At 53.9% G+C, this 13,890-nt stretch overlaps 1 protein-coding gene across 1 annotated transcript in view; it reads left to right on the top strand.

Annotated features, from left to right (window-relative positions):
• Positions 1–12,639, top strand: part of SND1 (staphylococcal nuclease and tudor domain containing 1) — a 418,777-nt gene extending 406,138 nt beyond the window's left edge. Inside the window, exons 18-24 of the mRNA XM_055307416.1 lie at positions 3,080–3,221; positions 6,312–6,435; positions 7,326–7,395; positions 8,458–8,571; positions 10,096–10,299; positions 11,888–11,932; positions 12,035–12,639. Of these exons, the coding sequence (XP_055163391.1) occupies positions 3,080–3,221; positions 6,312–6,435; positions 7,326–7,395; positions 8,458–8,571; positions 10,096–10,299; positions 11,888–11,932; positions 12,035–12,100 (765 nt within the window). The 3' untranslated portion in view covers positions 12,101–12,639. The remainder of the gene's footprint in view (positions 1–3,079; positions 3,222–6,311; positions 6,436–7,325; positions 7,396–8,457; positions 8,572–10,095; positions 10,300–11,887; positions 11,933–12,034) is intronic.
• Positions 12,640–13,890: the final 1,251 nt, after the last annotated feature.

Below are 13,890 nucleotides of genomic sequence, written 5' to 3'. Positions count from 1 at the left end.
TGTGTTCAGGCACAATTACTGTACTCTCTGGAAAGGGTCTTTGGGTTTTCCTTGTCATCACCCCGTGGATCCAGGATGAGGAGCATCTCCCTGGGAATTCACCAAAACAAGCTCTTTGTCAGGGATCTGATCTGAGAGAGGGCTCAGCGTGGCTGTGGGGAAGTGGCAGTTGTCTGCCAGTATGTCTGTCCTCTCTCTGCCCCAGTTCTGCAGAAGGGCAACATAAGCCAATATGGGCAAAATGTGCCCTTGTTTTGAGAGTGGGTCAGGGCCTCAGCTGGCTAGCTGGTTCCCACCTAGAAGCTACTTAGCCAGGCTGCATTTACCAGTTTGCCAAATGCCATTAGCTAGGTCCCAGGGAATAGATGGTCACCTCCATCCTCCGAGGGAAACCTGCAGGGCTCTACTGTGGGGCCAAGCCAGCCCTCCCTTGGAGATTCTTTATCTGAGGAGCAGCTTTCAATGTCCTACCCTTAGGCCACCTCATACTTCTGGTGTCTTCTCACCTTGGGAAGCAGCAGGGTACACCCTGCTGTGCCCCTCCCATTCCTCAGTGAGCTGTGGAACTTGTCAGGGGACTGGCCCTACTGCTACCCTCCCTGGTGGGAGCTGGAGGCCTGCAGGCTCCCTGGAGCTTTTGTTTACATCATCCTTGACCTCAAGCTTACTGCCCACCTGAGCCTGCCGGAAGAGGAGCTCCTTCCCCCTCCCCCAGGAGGAAACCTGATGCTGTCGCCCTGGGCGCTTTAGCTTGAGGAGTCATTAGCAGTTTCTGCTCTCACCCTGTCAGTCTGTTCCCAATTCATCAACACTGCTGAGGAGCCTCCTTCCCTACAGCGGAGGGATGCAGGGTGGGGCTGGGATGGGGCCCTGACTTTCTAATGTGCTGTGGGGAGATAGGTAGTAAGAACAACGAGGTGGGCCATAAAGGACCCACTAACCTGGTTGGGGTTGTGGGGGGGATGGGTTGCAGACAGATTGGAAGATAGGTGCTGGCTGGAGAAGGGAGCAGAGGAGGGTGGGGAGGAGGGGGCAGCACTTGGCTTCAGCTCATTTAAGGCAGTGCTGGCAGGCTTGTGAGAGTCCAGTTGGCCCTGCACGGATGCATCCCAGAGTGGCTGGGGTGGGGGGAGGGTGCGGTGACTGAACAGTCACTTCCCTGGGGACCTTCCACTCTCGGGTCTGGGGAGAAAGTGCCTCAATAGGATGTCAGCCTTGGAACCAGAAATCATTGTGGCTATCCCCCAGGATGCTTCAGCTATCCGTGCCATGGCCTCTGATTGAAGAGGCCCTTTCACAGGGAAGTCTGAAAGCTAGAGACCCCTTTCGGCCTGGAGGCTCTGATGTGACTAAACTAAAGCCTTACTGTCTGTCTGTCTCCTCTCCTACGGCACCCAGGCCTGGGCACGTGCAAAACAGAGATGTCTGGATGCTAGTGAGGAGGGAAGTAGCTGTGTGGGACCAATATTGGGAGTAGGTGAGAGGGGTCAGGGAGGGTTGGGTTAAAGCCCCTCCCCAAAAGTCAGAAGGTGATGTCACTGCTGTGTGTGACTGGCAGAGGTTTGCACCCAGGTGACATCTCTCCCATCCCCTTCAGCCACTCCCTAGCAGCCTCCCCCATGCTCAGTCCCTATTGCTCATGCCAGTTTGCAGGGCCCTGGCCTCCCCTTCTAGTGGAAGCATACTCACACCACACTGAAGGCGGGAGCAGGGCTTCTGCAGGTGTGACCCAGGGAAGTTCAGTAATTCTGACATTCCTGCCCTTGGGCTGCTTCCACCTGCCGTCTGGGGATCTCAGGATCACCTGAGTGATCATGTGGTCAGACTTGCTCCTCTTGCAAGGGAAAAAAAGAAGATGCAGGAGGCACATGGCTTGACCAAAGTCCAACAGCAAATTCAAGGACAAGACACCCCATCTCCCATCTACAACTTTTCCTACTGCTCAGTGCTGCCCTCCATTTCTAGATGCCTGGTCACTGTCGATACGCCCCCTCAGAGATCTCTGACACCCAGATGCCTCAGGAGACCCAGATGCCTGGGTTCAGATCATGGTTCTGCTGCTTCTAGCAAGCCTGGGTGCTTCCAGTTCTTGTCTGTAAGACAGGGCAACATTAATACCTATCCGGAGGGTTGTCATGAGGATTCAATGAATTTCTGCTTGGAGCATGTTTTGAATAGCGCCTGGCACCTAGGAAGTGTGTATGTTTTGACTATTACTTTTGTCACCCCCTGTTCTTGTGTATCTGTGGGGACTCTGTGTGTGGTCCAGCCCCTCACCCCCTTCTCACTACTCAGCTGGACAGCCCCTGCCCACTCCTACTCTGACAGGCTTCACTACTGGGATAATCTCCTGGCCGCAGGATCGGACTTGACGCGCTGTCACACGGAATCAGCTTCTGAGCAGCTGTGGCCTTGACTGAGAGTGCAGGGCCAGGGGAGGAGGGGAAGGGCCCGGGTGGAGGGGAGTGGCCCAGCTTCTGAGCTGCAGTCAGAACAACCTGCTTGCAGTGAAGACAGAGAAGGTGCTGTGAGGAGGCATTCTCAAACAGTGACAGACCCTCCCCTCCATGGCCTAGGGCTGTCACTTGGAGAGCGTCAGGAGCACCATGGCCCTGGAGGGCCTGGGGAGTTCAGAGTGACCCCTCTGGAGTGCTGTGGAGGAGGGTGGTGGGGATCCAGAACCACTGCAACACCAAGGTTCTCATGCTCTGGTATGTGTGAGGATTGCCTGGGTGCCTGCTTTGGTTTGTTTTACTTTCTCTGAATGCAGTTATAACACATCCTAACTTGGTAGACTGTGTTGGGACCCAGGTACCAGCATTTTTAATAAGCTCCCCACTTGCTTCTGATACCTGCCAGCATTTGAGAAATGATTGATCAGAAGAACTTCGGAGTGCTCTCCTTACCCAGTCAGAGGTAGGAGAATTCTAGGGGCTCAGCTCAGTGTGATGTGAATGCCCCTGTGTTGACTCTACAGTCTCATCCCAGGGGTGGCCCCACTTGCCCACAGCCCCTTTCCTGTGTCCTTTCTGGCTTTACTTCCTAACCTCCTAACCCCCTTTGCTGACTGCACATGCAGGTCTGGGCCCATTATGAGGAGCAGCCTGTGGAGGAGGTGGTGCCCGTGCTAGAGGAGAAAGAGCGCTCTGCCAGCTACAAGCCAGTGTTCGTGACTGAGATCACTGATGACCTGCACTTCTATGTGCAGGATGTGGAGACCGGTGAGTACGCCAGCCCGGCCCGCCTCCAGAACCACCTCGGCTCTGCAGGGTTGGGGAAGGGCACAGCCTGTGCATTCCAGGGGCCTCTCCCAAATAGCCTTTGGCAACTGGCCATCCCCTGGGCCCCACATGCTGCTCTGGGCCCTCAGGTTATTTCATGTACCGCAAGTGAGCCCTGGAGTGGATGAGGCTAAGCAGGGTCTCTGAGGGCTGGTGAGGTAACCCATCTGGTCTGGGTGATACTCAGATTCTTGGGGAATTGTTTTGCTCTTCTCAGACACCCCTGGCTGGGCTAGGCATGGGGATTTGTAGCCCTGAGAGTCTATCAGGAAGCAAGGAAAAGATTGACGCAATGTGGTCAGGAAGCACAAACCAGCATCACTTAACCCTCCTCCCCCTCAGCTTCCTTGGGAAGGCAGCAGGAGGAGAGGAGCCTGGGCTTTTTTCTCTGGGGTTTCTCCTTCTCTAGAGGTTACCAGAGCCCTGAGTGGTAGCCAGTTGCCGTGGAAACAGGCTGCGCTCAAGGGGAAGTCATCCCCCGGCAGTCTTTCTGAAGGACCCTCTGTCTCCATCCTCCTCCTGCCTTCAAATGCTGTGCCCTGTGACCAGGGGACACCTCAGCAGATACCTCAGGCTTCTGGAGGACAGAGCAGTAGAAGCCACTCTTGTAGCCATGGCCCTGTGACCCCTCCGGCTCAACTTCCCACCTCCACTCCCTTTGCTCTCTACCCTCCCCTCCTTCCTCTCCTTGAATCCCTCTGCAGGGAACCATTTTAGTTGAGAGTAGAGGGAAAAGCTCATAGCCACCTCTGGGTCCAAGAAGCCAGATCCTTGCAAGGGAGAGGAGCCTGAGGATGTCAGTGACACTCAAGGCAGCCCTGTGGGTGGCAGGGTATGGCCTGCCCAGCCCCCCCGGTGCCCCCTTCCCCTTGCCTGGCCCCTCCGCATCATCAGCCACTTCCCTCTAATGACATTTCTCAGGCAGCTGTTCTGTGGCCATGTCAGTTCACCAAGGAAAACCAACTTTCTTGAGGCCTGGGAGGGAAAAGAGCCAGAGAGGGGTAGAGATGAGCTAATGAGCCTTCAGGATGAGGTTCCCTTGAGGTCAGCTGCAGTCCTGCTGGGCATTGCCAGGTCTGGGTGGTGTGACAAAGAAAGGAGTCTTTGACTGGTGGTCCAGGCAGGAAGAAGAGCTGTTTCTGAGCACAGGAGCCAGGAAGAATGGGCCTCAGGAAGCTCAGGAAAAAGGGAGCTTGAAGAGCTGGCCAAGGTTCAACAGCTCCCTAGCAGGCTCCTCATGGCCTCTCCAGGGGACAGAGCTTACAGGTTCAAGGCCTCAGCCAATAATCTCAGAGGCTTCCTGGGCACGCTTTGTGTCCCACCTGGCTATCTCGGTCAGCTCTAGGGAGCCAGAACACTGCAGCGAGTAGTGGCCAAGGTAGGAGAAAAGGAACCAAGGGGGAAACCATGTATTCTTGAAACACTGGGGAAGGGGGTGAGGCGCTTGTTGGCACGCTATCTGGAGGGCTGTAGTGGACTCCTGAAGAGAAGACCTGACCTCGGTTCCATAAAATCCTTGAAAATAAACTTCAGCAACTACAGCCTCCCTCTTCTGAAACCTTTCATCCTCTCCTGGGGGACATCCTCTTGCCTTGTGTCTCTTCTCTTAATTAAAGCCTGCCTTCAGGAAGGATCTAATGAAATGATGAAAGCGTTGCCATTAGCTGTAAATGACCAGCCAGGCTCTGTGTAAGGACTTGTTTGCAGGAGGCAAAGTCTGCTTCTATTGCCTTAGAGCAAAAAAAATAAAAGTAGACCAAGTATGGAAAGAATTTGTCTTGTAGAAAGTTTACTGCTGGGTGGGGATGGGAGGACAGCTGTTTCCTAAAAGTCCCTGTTCTGAAACTGGGGCTTATGAATGCTGGGACAGTGGCCCATGCAGAGGTCCAAGAGTGGACATGTCTTTGTGTGTGAATGCAGAGTGCATCTTCAATACAGTTGAATTCTTAAGCACTCTGCATGTGTCAGGGATTTATTAAGCCTTGCAAGAGCAAACAGAACCAAGTGAGCAATGGTCTGTGCCCTGAAGGAGCTCACAGCATAGTGGCAGAAACATAAACCAGACAAGGAACATATAAGGCCAACTGTTGACAAGTGTACCAACAGCCAGCATGTGTTAGGCACCTGTTACAGTGTGGCCATGGGCTCTGGAGGTGGAAAGAAGAATCCCATACCCACACTACACGAACCCAGCTACCACTAACTCAGGGAGCAAAGGGGGCACAACAGGGCTGATGCAGAGCTAGAGGCAGGGCCAAGGGGGATGGGAAAGTAAAGTTACTGGGGACTGATGCTTAGCTGAGTGGGGCCGGAGGACATAGCATTAGGGCTTGAGGAGGGAACCTGAGAGGACCCTGGGTGTTGCCAAACGTGATTACCAGTTGATGAGCAACAGGGACTCAAGATTGGGGAAAGATAGGCAGGGAAGAAGACTCTCCCCCACCCACCAAAGGGAGCACAAGTTGGAGTGGGAGGTTGGAACGCCAGCAGTACCAAAGCTTGCTTTTGCATGTACTTGACATGGTAAGCAAAGCCAGAGTAACCAAGTTTGAATATACTCTGGGCTCTGCTCCCCATCTTCTGTGGTTCAGAGTCTGAGGCTCTTTCCTTGCCCAAGGTTGTGTGGGGTCCATCCTTCATGTTTGTCCCGGGGAGACACTGGCAAAGAATGGCTGCAGCCCTCATGGGAATGGGTGTAAGCTGTTCCACTCCCACCCTGGACGAGGCCAGCTGGCCTGGCTCCACATCCCCATGTTTCGTCCACCTACTTGAATGGAGCCCAAGAACATCCCAAGTGACTTCCAAAGCCCTGGCTGGTGGATTGGAGAGCTGACGTTGTGTGGTTGTGTGCCTCTGAAGCCCAACGTGTCAGCAGGTCCCTGTCCCACTTTTGAAGACAGTGTAAACCTCTTGAGCAGAGACCAAAGAGGGCTTCCCTGTGGAATGGGGCAGGCCAGTGCCACAGGCAGATGCAGAACACCATGCCCTGCCTACTCCCCAACCCAGGTCTCACTCCTTCCTTCCCTGCAGGCACCCAGCTGGAGAAGCTGATGGAGAACATGCGAAATGACATCGCCAGCCACCCTCCTGTCGAAGGTTCCTATGCCCCCCGCCGGGGAGAATTCTGCATTGCCAAGTTTGTAGATGGAGAATGGTAAGCCACTTGGAACTGAGCAGAGAGTCTTAAGCAGGAGCAAGAGCAGGTCTGTCCTCAGGGCACAGGCCTGCATAGCTACCAGGTAGACTTCAGGCATTTGCCTTAGCAACCTGGTTTCCAGCGGGTGGTGGTGGTGATTGACTTTGGCCAGCTCTCCAGTATGACCCTCCTCATTGCCCACCACCCATCTGGGGCCTATGATTTTCCTGCAGCCCGGTGAGCCTCATGTATAGAAGTAGTGTCTCTTCTTGTTCCTGGGAAACTATTGAGGGAGCCATGGCTGGCTGAGACTCTCCGACACAGCCCTTACCCCACACGGGAAAAAATGATGTCACACGGGGTAGGGAGGGTGGAGGCTGACTCTTAGTGAGTCCAGACCAGCCGCCCGACCCTCCAGCCCAGCTGTCTGGAACATGAGCAGGAGCACTCACAGGCTGCAAGAAGGTCACTTATGTCTGATCTACCAAGAGTAGGGCCCATGGCCTTCCCTGGGTGACGAACTGACTTGGATGTGTTCCCTGCCGCGGCCTCCCAGACAGATCTGCCGGCTAATTACAGCTGCTGTTCAGTGTGCTGGCTTTAAACAGCAGACATCAATCTAGTCATTAGTCTTGTTGCTTTATGCCCCAAGGACACATTAATCTGCTCCACATGCTCCCTTCTCCCTCCCCCTGCTCCCAGCGAGGCTCTGATTCCATTAGATGGTGGCCACCATGCCCCGCACCTGGGCCTTCATGGAGTCTGAGAACTGCCCTCTGCGACACCCAGGGGTGTTCACTCTGAGCCCAGGGCAGGGAAGTGTGCCACTTCCCTGCTGTCACTAAGGCTCCAGGGAGGCCAGACTCTCCAGGGCTGGCCCTTGAGCTCTGCCTGTACTGCCGTTGCAGGTACCGCGCCCGAGTGGAAAAAGTCGAGTCTCCTGCCAAAGTGCACGTCTTCTACATTGACTATGGCAATGTAAGTGTGGGGGACCAGGAAAGTGGAAGAGTAGGCAAAGAGTAGGCCCCCGGGGGGCTGCCAGGGTCATTCAGCACAATAGTCCCCTGCGTCAAGTCCCTCTGAGCTCTCAGAGGTTCCTGCAAGCTCTGAATCCCTTCCTGACTCCACGGTGAGCATGTAAGCATCTCTGCGGTTCGTGTTACAGGCTGCTGAACCCTGAGAGACCAGGCACAGCTGATGTATCTCATCAGAGGTTTCTGATCTCTGAGGAGTCTCCTTTCTGGGCACTAAGGATGAGTGCCCAGCCACACCCAGGGTTGGCTCATCTTCTGCCCAACTTCTTTGAAGAGAGAGCCCATGGAAGTTCTCACTGCCCCACAGCTCCTGGTCCTCATGCTTGACTAGGTGCTTGTGTGCTGATCCCAGCATGTGCCCAAACCTAGGCTTGCTGGGAAAGGACAGTCGTAAGGGAGCAGAGTGACGAGCACCCTTGAGAAAAGCCCTTAGGGCTGGGCCTGGGAGTCTGTTAACAATTCTGGAAGATTCCCTGTGGGCACGGCAGCAAGCAGCAAGGAGAGAAATTTGGAGTTCAGAACCATGCTACTCCTGATGTTTGTCTACTTTCCTCAAAGGCTAGGGTTGAGGGTCAATTAGCAGAAGCCCAGAGTTGGGCCATGCTCCCAACTTAGCACCAGGGGATACACAAAAGAGGTCCTGCCATGTTGCAGGACTGTCGGGACCCTCAGTGTGCTTTTCCAGCAGAGCACCCCCTGGACTGTGGAAAAGTATTCAAGGAATCACAGAGGGAAAGCATTGGGAAAAGGTGGAAATCGTGGCTAGAGATCAGTGATCAAGTTGATTATTTTAGTAGACACCAGGTGTGCCAACACCAGGCCCAGGATGAGAAGGTGTGAGCCATGGCTGCCTGCTTGCACATGGGGCTAAGTGGGAGCAAGTCGTGGCCGGAGCCTGAGTTAGAATTCCAGAGACCCAGTCACAGGAGTCATCTTGTGAGAGAGTAAGGGCAGGGGTGGGTGGGCATCAAGTATGTGATGCTCTTGCCTGACATGTCCTCTGCAGAGAGAGATCCTGCCGTCCACCCGCCTGGGGACCCTCCCACCTGCCTTCAGCACTCGTGTGCTGCCTGCTCAGGCCACAGAGTATGCCTTCGCCTTCATCCAGGTGCCCCAAGACGTAAGTCTTCCTTCCTTCCTTCCTTCCTTCCTAAGAAGGCTGTCCCGTGACATTCAGCCACTGATGGCGGCCCTCACAGGCTACTAGAAGATAGAACAGTGACCATTAGCCTTTTAGTGACAGGACTTAAGAGATGGGAGTGACCAAGGAAGTTGAGGGAAGGTGCCACAGAGGGGGTGGCATTAGAGCATCTGAGCTGATTCTGTAGATGGATGGGCCCAGTGGGCCAGAGCACTTTGGGCAAAGACTAGTCCACACGGTTGGGATTCTGGGACCTTGTGGGCAGTGGCAAGAGATGAAAATGGAAAGATAAATCAGGGCCTGATGGGTAGGGGCAGGATTTTCGGCATAGGTGTGACACAGTCAAATCTGGTTCTGCAAGTTCCTCCAGGGGCCATTGTCAGAGACTGGATGGGGTAGTAGTGGAAGTCCAGGCTAGACACAGTGACAGCCTGATCACACCAATGTGCCACAGGGGCACTGTTTGAGGAGGGGAAGCAGGAAATGCGGAACAGAAGATGACTGGGTTTCTTACATGTGGCTATGATGCTGTTGGCCAAGATACTAGGACAAAAAGGAGCAAATTAGGGGCTGTGGGAACTCCAGACAGCTTGATAGTGTTCAGTTTGGAAAGCGAGGAGACCTAGAACCACAGAGTTGGGAGCCAAAACCATGGGCACATATAGGGCAGTATGTGGAAGACAGGTTGTAGAAGAGAGTGAGTCTTGGCAAATGCTGGCCTTCCCCAATCCAACGAAGAACCTGAGACAGTGTGCATCCAGAGAGGAAAATGTGGGCTCAGGGTGGCAGAGCCACCCAGTTTCCAGAAGTGGGGAGCCGATCTGCAGTGTCCAGCTCCCTGGGGAGGTCAGGCATAAGGCTTGGCAAGTACCCTTGGCTTCAGCCCTAACAGAGGTCCCTGGTGCTCAGAGCAGGGTCTGAACAGCCTGCTTGGAGCTGCTGCCAGATGGAGGGTGCTAAGGAGCAAATGGTAGGGTAGGAATTGGTGCCATAGAACATTTTATGCCTTTTCATGAAATTTGCTGAAGGGCAGAAGAGAAACAGCGGGAGAAAGTGGTGATAGCATAGGTCAGGGGCATGATGGAGAGAGCCTGAGAGGTCAATGCATGCACAAAAGCAGGACTATGAGGGATCAGGGCACTAGAGCACAGTCTGGTGGGGGTGGGAGATGATGGGGGGCCAAGACAGCAAGTGGAGGGTCAGTTGTGGATGGACAAAAGCCACTTTTTCTCAGAGACAGAAGGCAGGTGGGCAGGGTATAGGGGTGGTGACAAGGTTGGGATATATGCAGATAGGCTAGGTGGGGAGGGAAAGGACAGGCCAGGGAGAGGGGATGCTTCCTGTCTGGAGGCTGTTTCCTTCCTTGTTAGGAAGTGGGGAATGAGATGCTTGCACCTGCTGGACACTTACTTGGAGGTCCATGAACAGGACCTGGGGCCCACGTGGCTGTCTTTAAAGTTCACCCTTCTGCCTCCCACTAAGCTGCATGTGTGTCTGCTCCAGGAGGATGCTCGAACAGACGCTGTGGACAGTGTGGTACGGGATATCCAGAACACTCAGTGCCTGCTCAATGTGGAACACCTGAGCGCTGGCTGCCCCCATGTCACCCTACAGTTTGCTGATTCCAAGGGGGACGTGGGGCTCGGCTTGGTAAAGGAGGGCCTGGTCATGGTGGAGGTGCGCAAGGAGAAACAGTTCCAGAAAGTGGTACGTGATGTGGAACCAGGCTGCCAGTGCTCCCCACCTGCTATCACAAGGGGGCTGGGGCCGCATCAAGAGCCAGTGACAAAGCAGGGAACTCTCCATCCTGCTGTTACTGCTGGAGAAAGATAATGGATTTGGGTTTGTTGGGGTTTAAAAAAAAAAAAGCTAATTACATCTCAAATTAATTGGCTGCAGGCTTGGCTGAGAATGCAGCTATAAGCTAGAGCGGGAGGGTCCCTTAGCATGTGCCCCCAGGTGGCAGGCTGGAAAAGCCTTGCCAGGGGTAGCCTGGAGAGGGCCTCCACCTCCCTTTATCATTCCTTCTCTCTAACATAAACTCCCAAGTCTGGAGCCAGCTGCTCACTTGCAGTGCCACTTGGAGCCAGATTCAACTGGGATGGGCCTAAGGGACTGCCCCTGCCACCCTCCTGCCTCTCTGAAAAGCCACCCGCCCAGAGTGTGGAGCTGGGCCTGAGTCTTCCGGTGCGGAGACGGGGAAGGCACCTGGGGCCTCACTGCTTCACAGGCTGGACCATGAAGGGCCTGTGGCTGACACCTGGGACCCACCTGCACTGCCTTTCTTACTAAGCATTGGGAGTTGGGATGGGCATCTCCACCTCAGGACGGGCTGGGGGGAAGCCTGTGCCCTCCTGCGGAACCCAGTTCCTCCCCGCAGTCTCTCTGAGAGGAAGGATGAGAGCGGCAGTGCTGAAAGCAGCCTTCTCTCTCCAGTGTGCCTTTTCCCAGGCCTCTCTTTCTTGCGGCCTCTGGGTCTATGGCACTGGTTGTGCAGGATGGTGATTCATTTGGAACAAGACCACAGTGTGAATTGCTACTGTGTCTCCTCTGGACAGGAGAAGCGTGACACCCCTAGTCTTCTCACTAGAGACCCCCAGTGTCTTGAGATTGCCCTTGGAGTTGACATAAGTTTCCCTGTAAATGTTTGAGCTCTCACTGTCTCCCCTAGGAAGCTACCCATAACGTCTCTAGTGTCTAGAACATTCCTTTGCCCAGTATCTGAGAATAAACACCCTACAAGTGTTCATTCATTCACTGATTTTCTTTCAACAAGCTTTTATTGAGGGCCTACGAACCTCCGTAAGAGACATTTCTGCCACTATGGAGCCTACATTCAAACATGAGTTGACAAAAAACGTATATACTGAGTCAGTGAAATTGACTGATAGGAGATAAATGCAAAAAAAAAAAAAAAAAGATAAATGCAACAGAAAAAGAGAAAATAGAAATAAAAGGAATCAGGAGTGTGGGGGAGGGATGATTAGAATTCAAAATGGGATCATTTGAGGCATCACTGAGATGGTGATGCTTTATCAGTTCTCAAAGAAGCAAGATTAGTAGCCAGGTGGACATGAGGGGAAGAGCGTTTCAGATGGAAGAGCCAGTCCAAAGAGTCAGGGAACAGCAAGAAGGCCCATGTGACCATGCACTTTGGATTTTGTTCTGAGGGAACTGGCGACCCGCTGAGTGGGGGAATGACGCAGACCAGACCCAGGCAGCCCCCAGGGTCATTCTGGCTGTTCAGTGGCAAATACCCTCTTTGTGACCTCCCTTTCTTCCCTTGTCCCTCCAGATAACAGAATATCTGAATGCCCAAGAGTCAGCCAAGAGCGCCAGGGTGAGTTTTTGCCTCAAGGGCTCCACGGGAAGCTGAGAAAGGGGGCTTAATTCTAGGGTTCCAACGGGTCCCACCTCACAGTCATTTTCTGCCTTTTCACAGCTGAACCTGTGGCGCTATGGAGACTTCCGGGCCGACGATGCTGATGAGTTTGGCTACAGCCGCTAAGGAAGGAAGCGGGTCTGGCCCCCAGCCCCGCTCACACCAATACCTCCTCCTCTGCAGGGAGGGTGTTTTCAGCTCCAGACCCCAGATCAGGGGTGTAGATTGGGTCCAGCTTTGCTTCAGTGTATGGAAATGTCTTGTGGGGCACCATCTGGGCTGGAGGTGGGATGGGGGAGCCCAAGGCTTTCGGAGGGCAGGCCATTGTCTTCTGAGATGACAGGCACTGCTGTCCACAGTCTGTCCCAGCTGATTTTGTGTTTTTATTTGGCAGTTTTGTTTTTAAAGTTGTCCTCAAATCAGGAACATGAAAGACTTTGTCCTAACATAGGGCATGATCCTGACACCCAAGGCCAGCTGGCACCCCACTTCTATCCCAGATTGCCTTTCTCCCCAGCTCTCTGTCCACCTGTTGATTGATTATGTGATTCTTCTGATACGTCCATTCTCAAATGCCAGCGTGTCTACATCTGCCCCCTGCCAGCCCTCCCCACTTCTGTATTTAAAGCTTTCAAGGCCCAATAAAATAGTACCTGCTGTCTGCAGCTCTTATTGGTCATGGTGGAGTCCAGAGCCTGGGGTCTTGACAGCCCCAGCAGGAGAAGACTTGGGCACTTGATTGACCCTCAGCATAGTCATCTGCATGCCTGGCCTCAGCCCTAGAAACGGCCAGTCAGGGGAAGCAGAGCAGTTCTTCAAAGTCATAGGCAGCTCCCTGGACCTGGGAGGCATGATGGCACCTGGCCATCCTGTAGAAGGCTGGAGAGCTTCTTTTTTAACTCGTCAGTCCAGACTCCCCACTGCATGTGGCTGCCCTCAAGGACCTGGAAGATTTAGAGCAGCTTGTCAAGCAGTGCCCAGGAGTGACCACACACAAAAGGCTGGGCTCGGTCTCACCAGGCCCCTATGGAGAGTCGCTGATACTGTCCTTTGCCAAGTTCTGCTGGAGCCCCGGCAGGGGACCAGAAGGAACTCTCTTCCCTCTCCTGCTGCGGCTGGAGTAAAGGCTAGCACCAGATAAGCTGGCACAGTGTGTGTTAAGGATTGGGGGCCCCAGTGCCTGCCCATCTCCTTCCACAGTGTGTGTTCATTGGAAAATGGAGCTGCTAGAGGACAAGGGCAAGTCCAAGAGGGGTCTCGGCTGCTCGCCAAGGAGACCCTGACATTCCAGGTTAGTTCCTGCTCTTCCTGCTCTGTTTGACTTAACAGAGTAACCTCCAGGGGATCGAGGTAGAGCTGGCCACAGAGCTCAGAAACCCCAGGCCACTCCTACCCCCCCCCCCCCATGGAAGAGGGAGGCTCAAGAGCAGCCACTGTCATGTGCAGTGAAGAACCTGTTGTGTGAGTCCGAGAATGCCAGGGAGAGAAATGAGGTATGCGACAGGTCACCACAGTGTCCTGTCCTGGGAATCTGCCTCATCTATGCAGCCCTCCCCTTCCTAGGCACATAATCCTGTGAAACGTGGCATACCTTCCTGGTGGCCCCACATTCAACCCCCCATTTCCAATCTGGGATGGTGCTCCAAGCTGCCATATAAGGTTGGTCCTTTGATATTGAAGAAAGGGGAGGTGGTAGGGCCTGGCTGGCGAGCTCTTATCCCTAAACCAAACATCCTAGATCTCAGAAAATTCTGGTTCTTGGCAATTCTGCTCCTACACCCGCTTGTTGAGGCACAGAGTTTACATGGGGTTCTACCCAGAACCTGTCTTTTAGGTGAAAAGATATGTGCTAACTGAACTCAGGGTGCATTCTAGCTAAGGGGAGAGGTGAGTGGGGGAGAAGTGTGTGTGCATCT

The sequence above is a fragment of the Nyctereutes procyonoides genome, unplaced genomic scaffold, assembly GCF_905146905.1.
Source record: "Nyctereutes procyonoides isolate TBG_1078 unplaced genomic scaffold, NYPRO_anot_genome, whole genome shotgun sequence".
Classification (NCBI taxonomy): Eukaryota; Metazoa; Chordata; class Mammalia; order Carnivora; family Canidae; genus Nyctereutes; species Nyctereutes procyonoides.
Note: the sequence above shows the minus strand (reverse complement) of the source record. Positions and strands in the feature narration are given on the sequence as shown.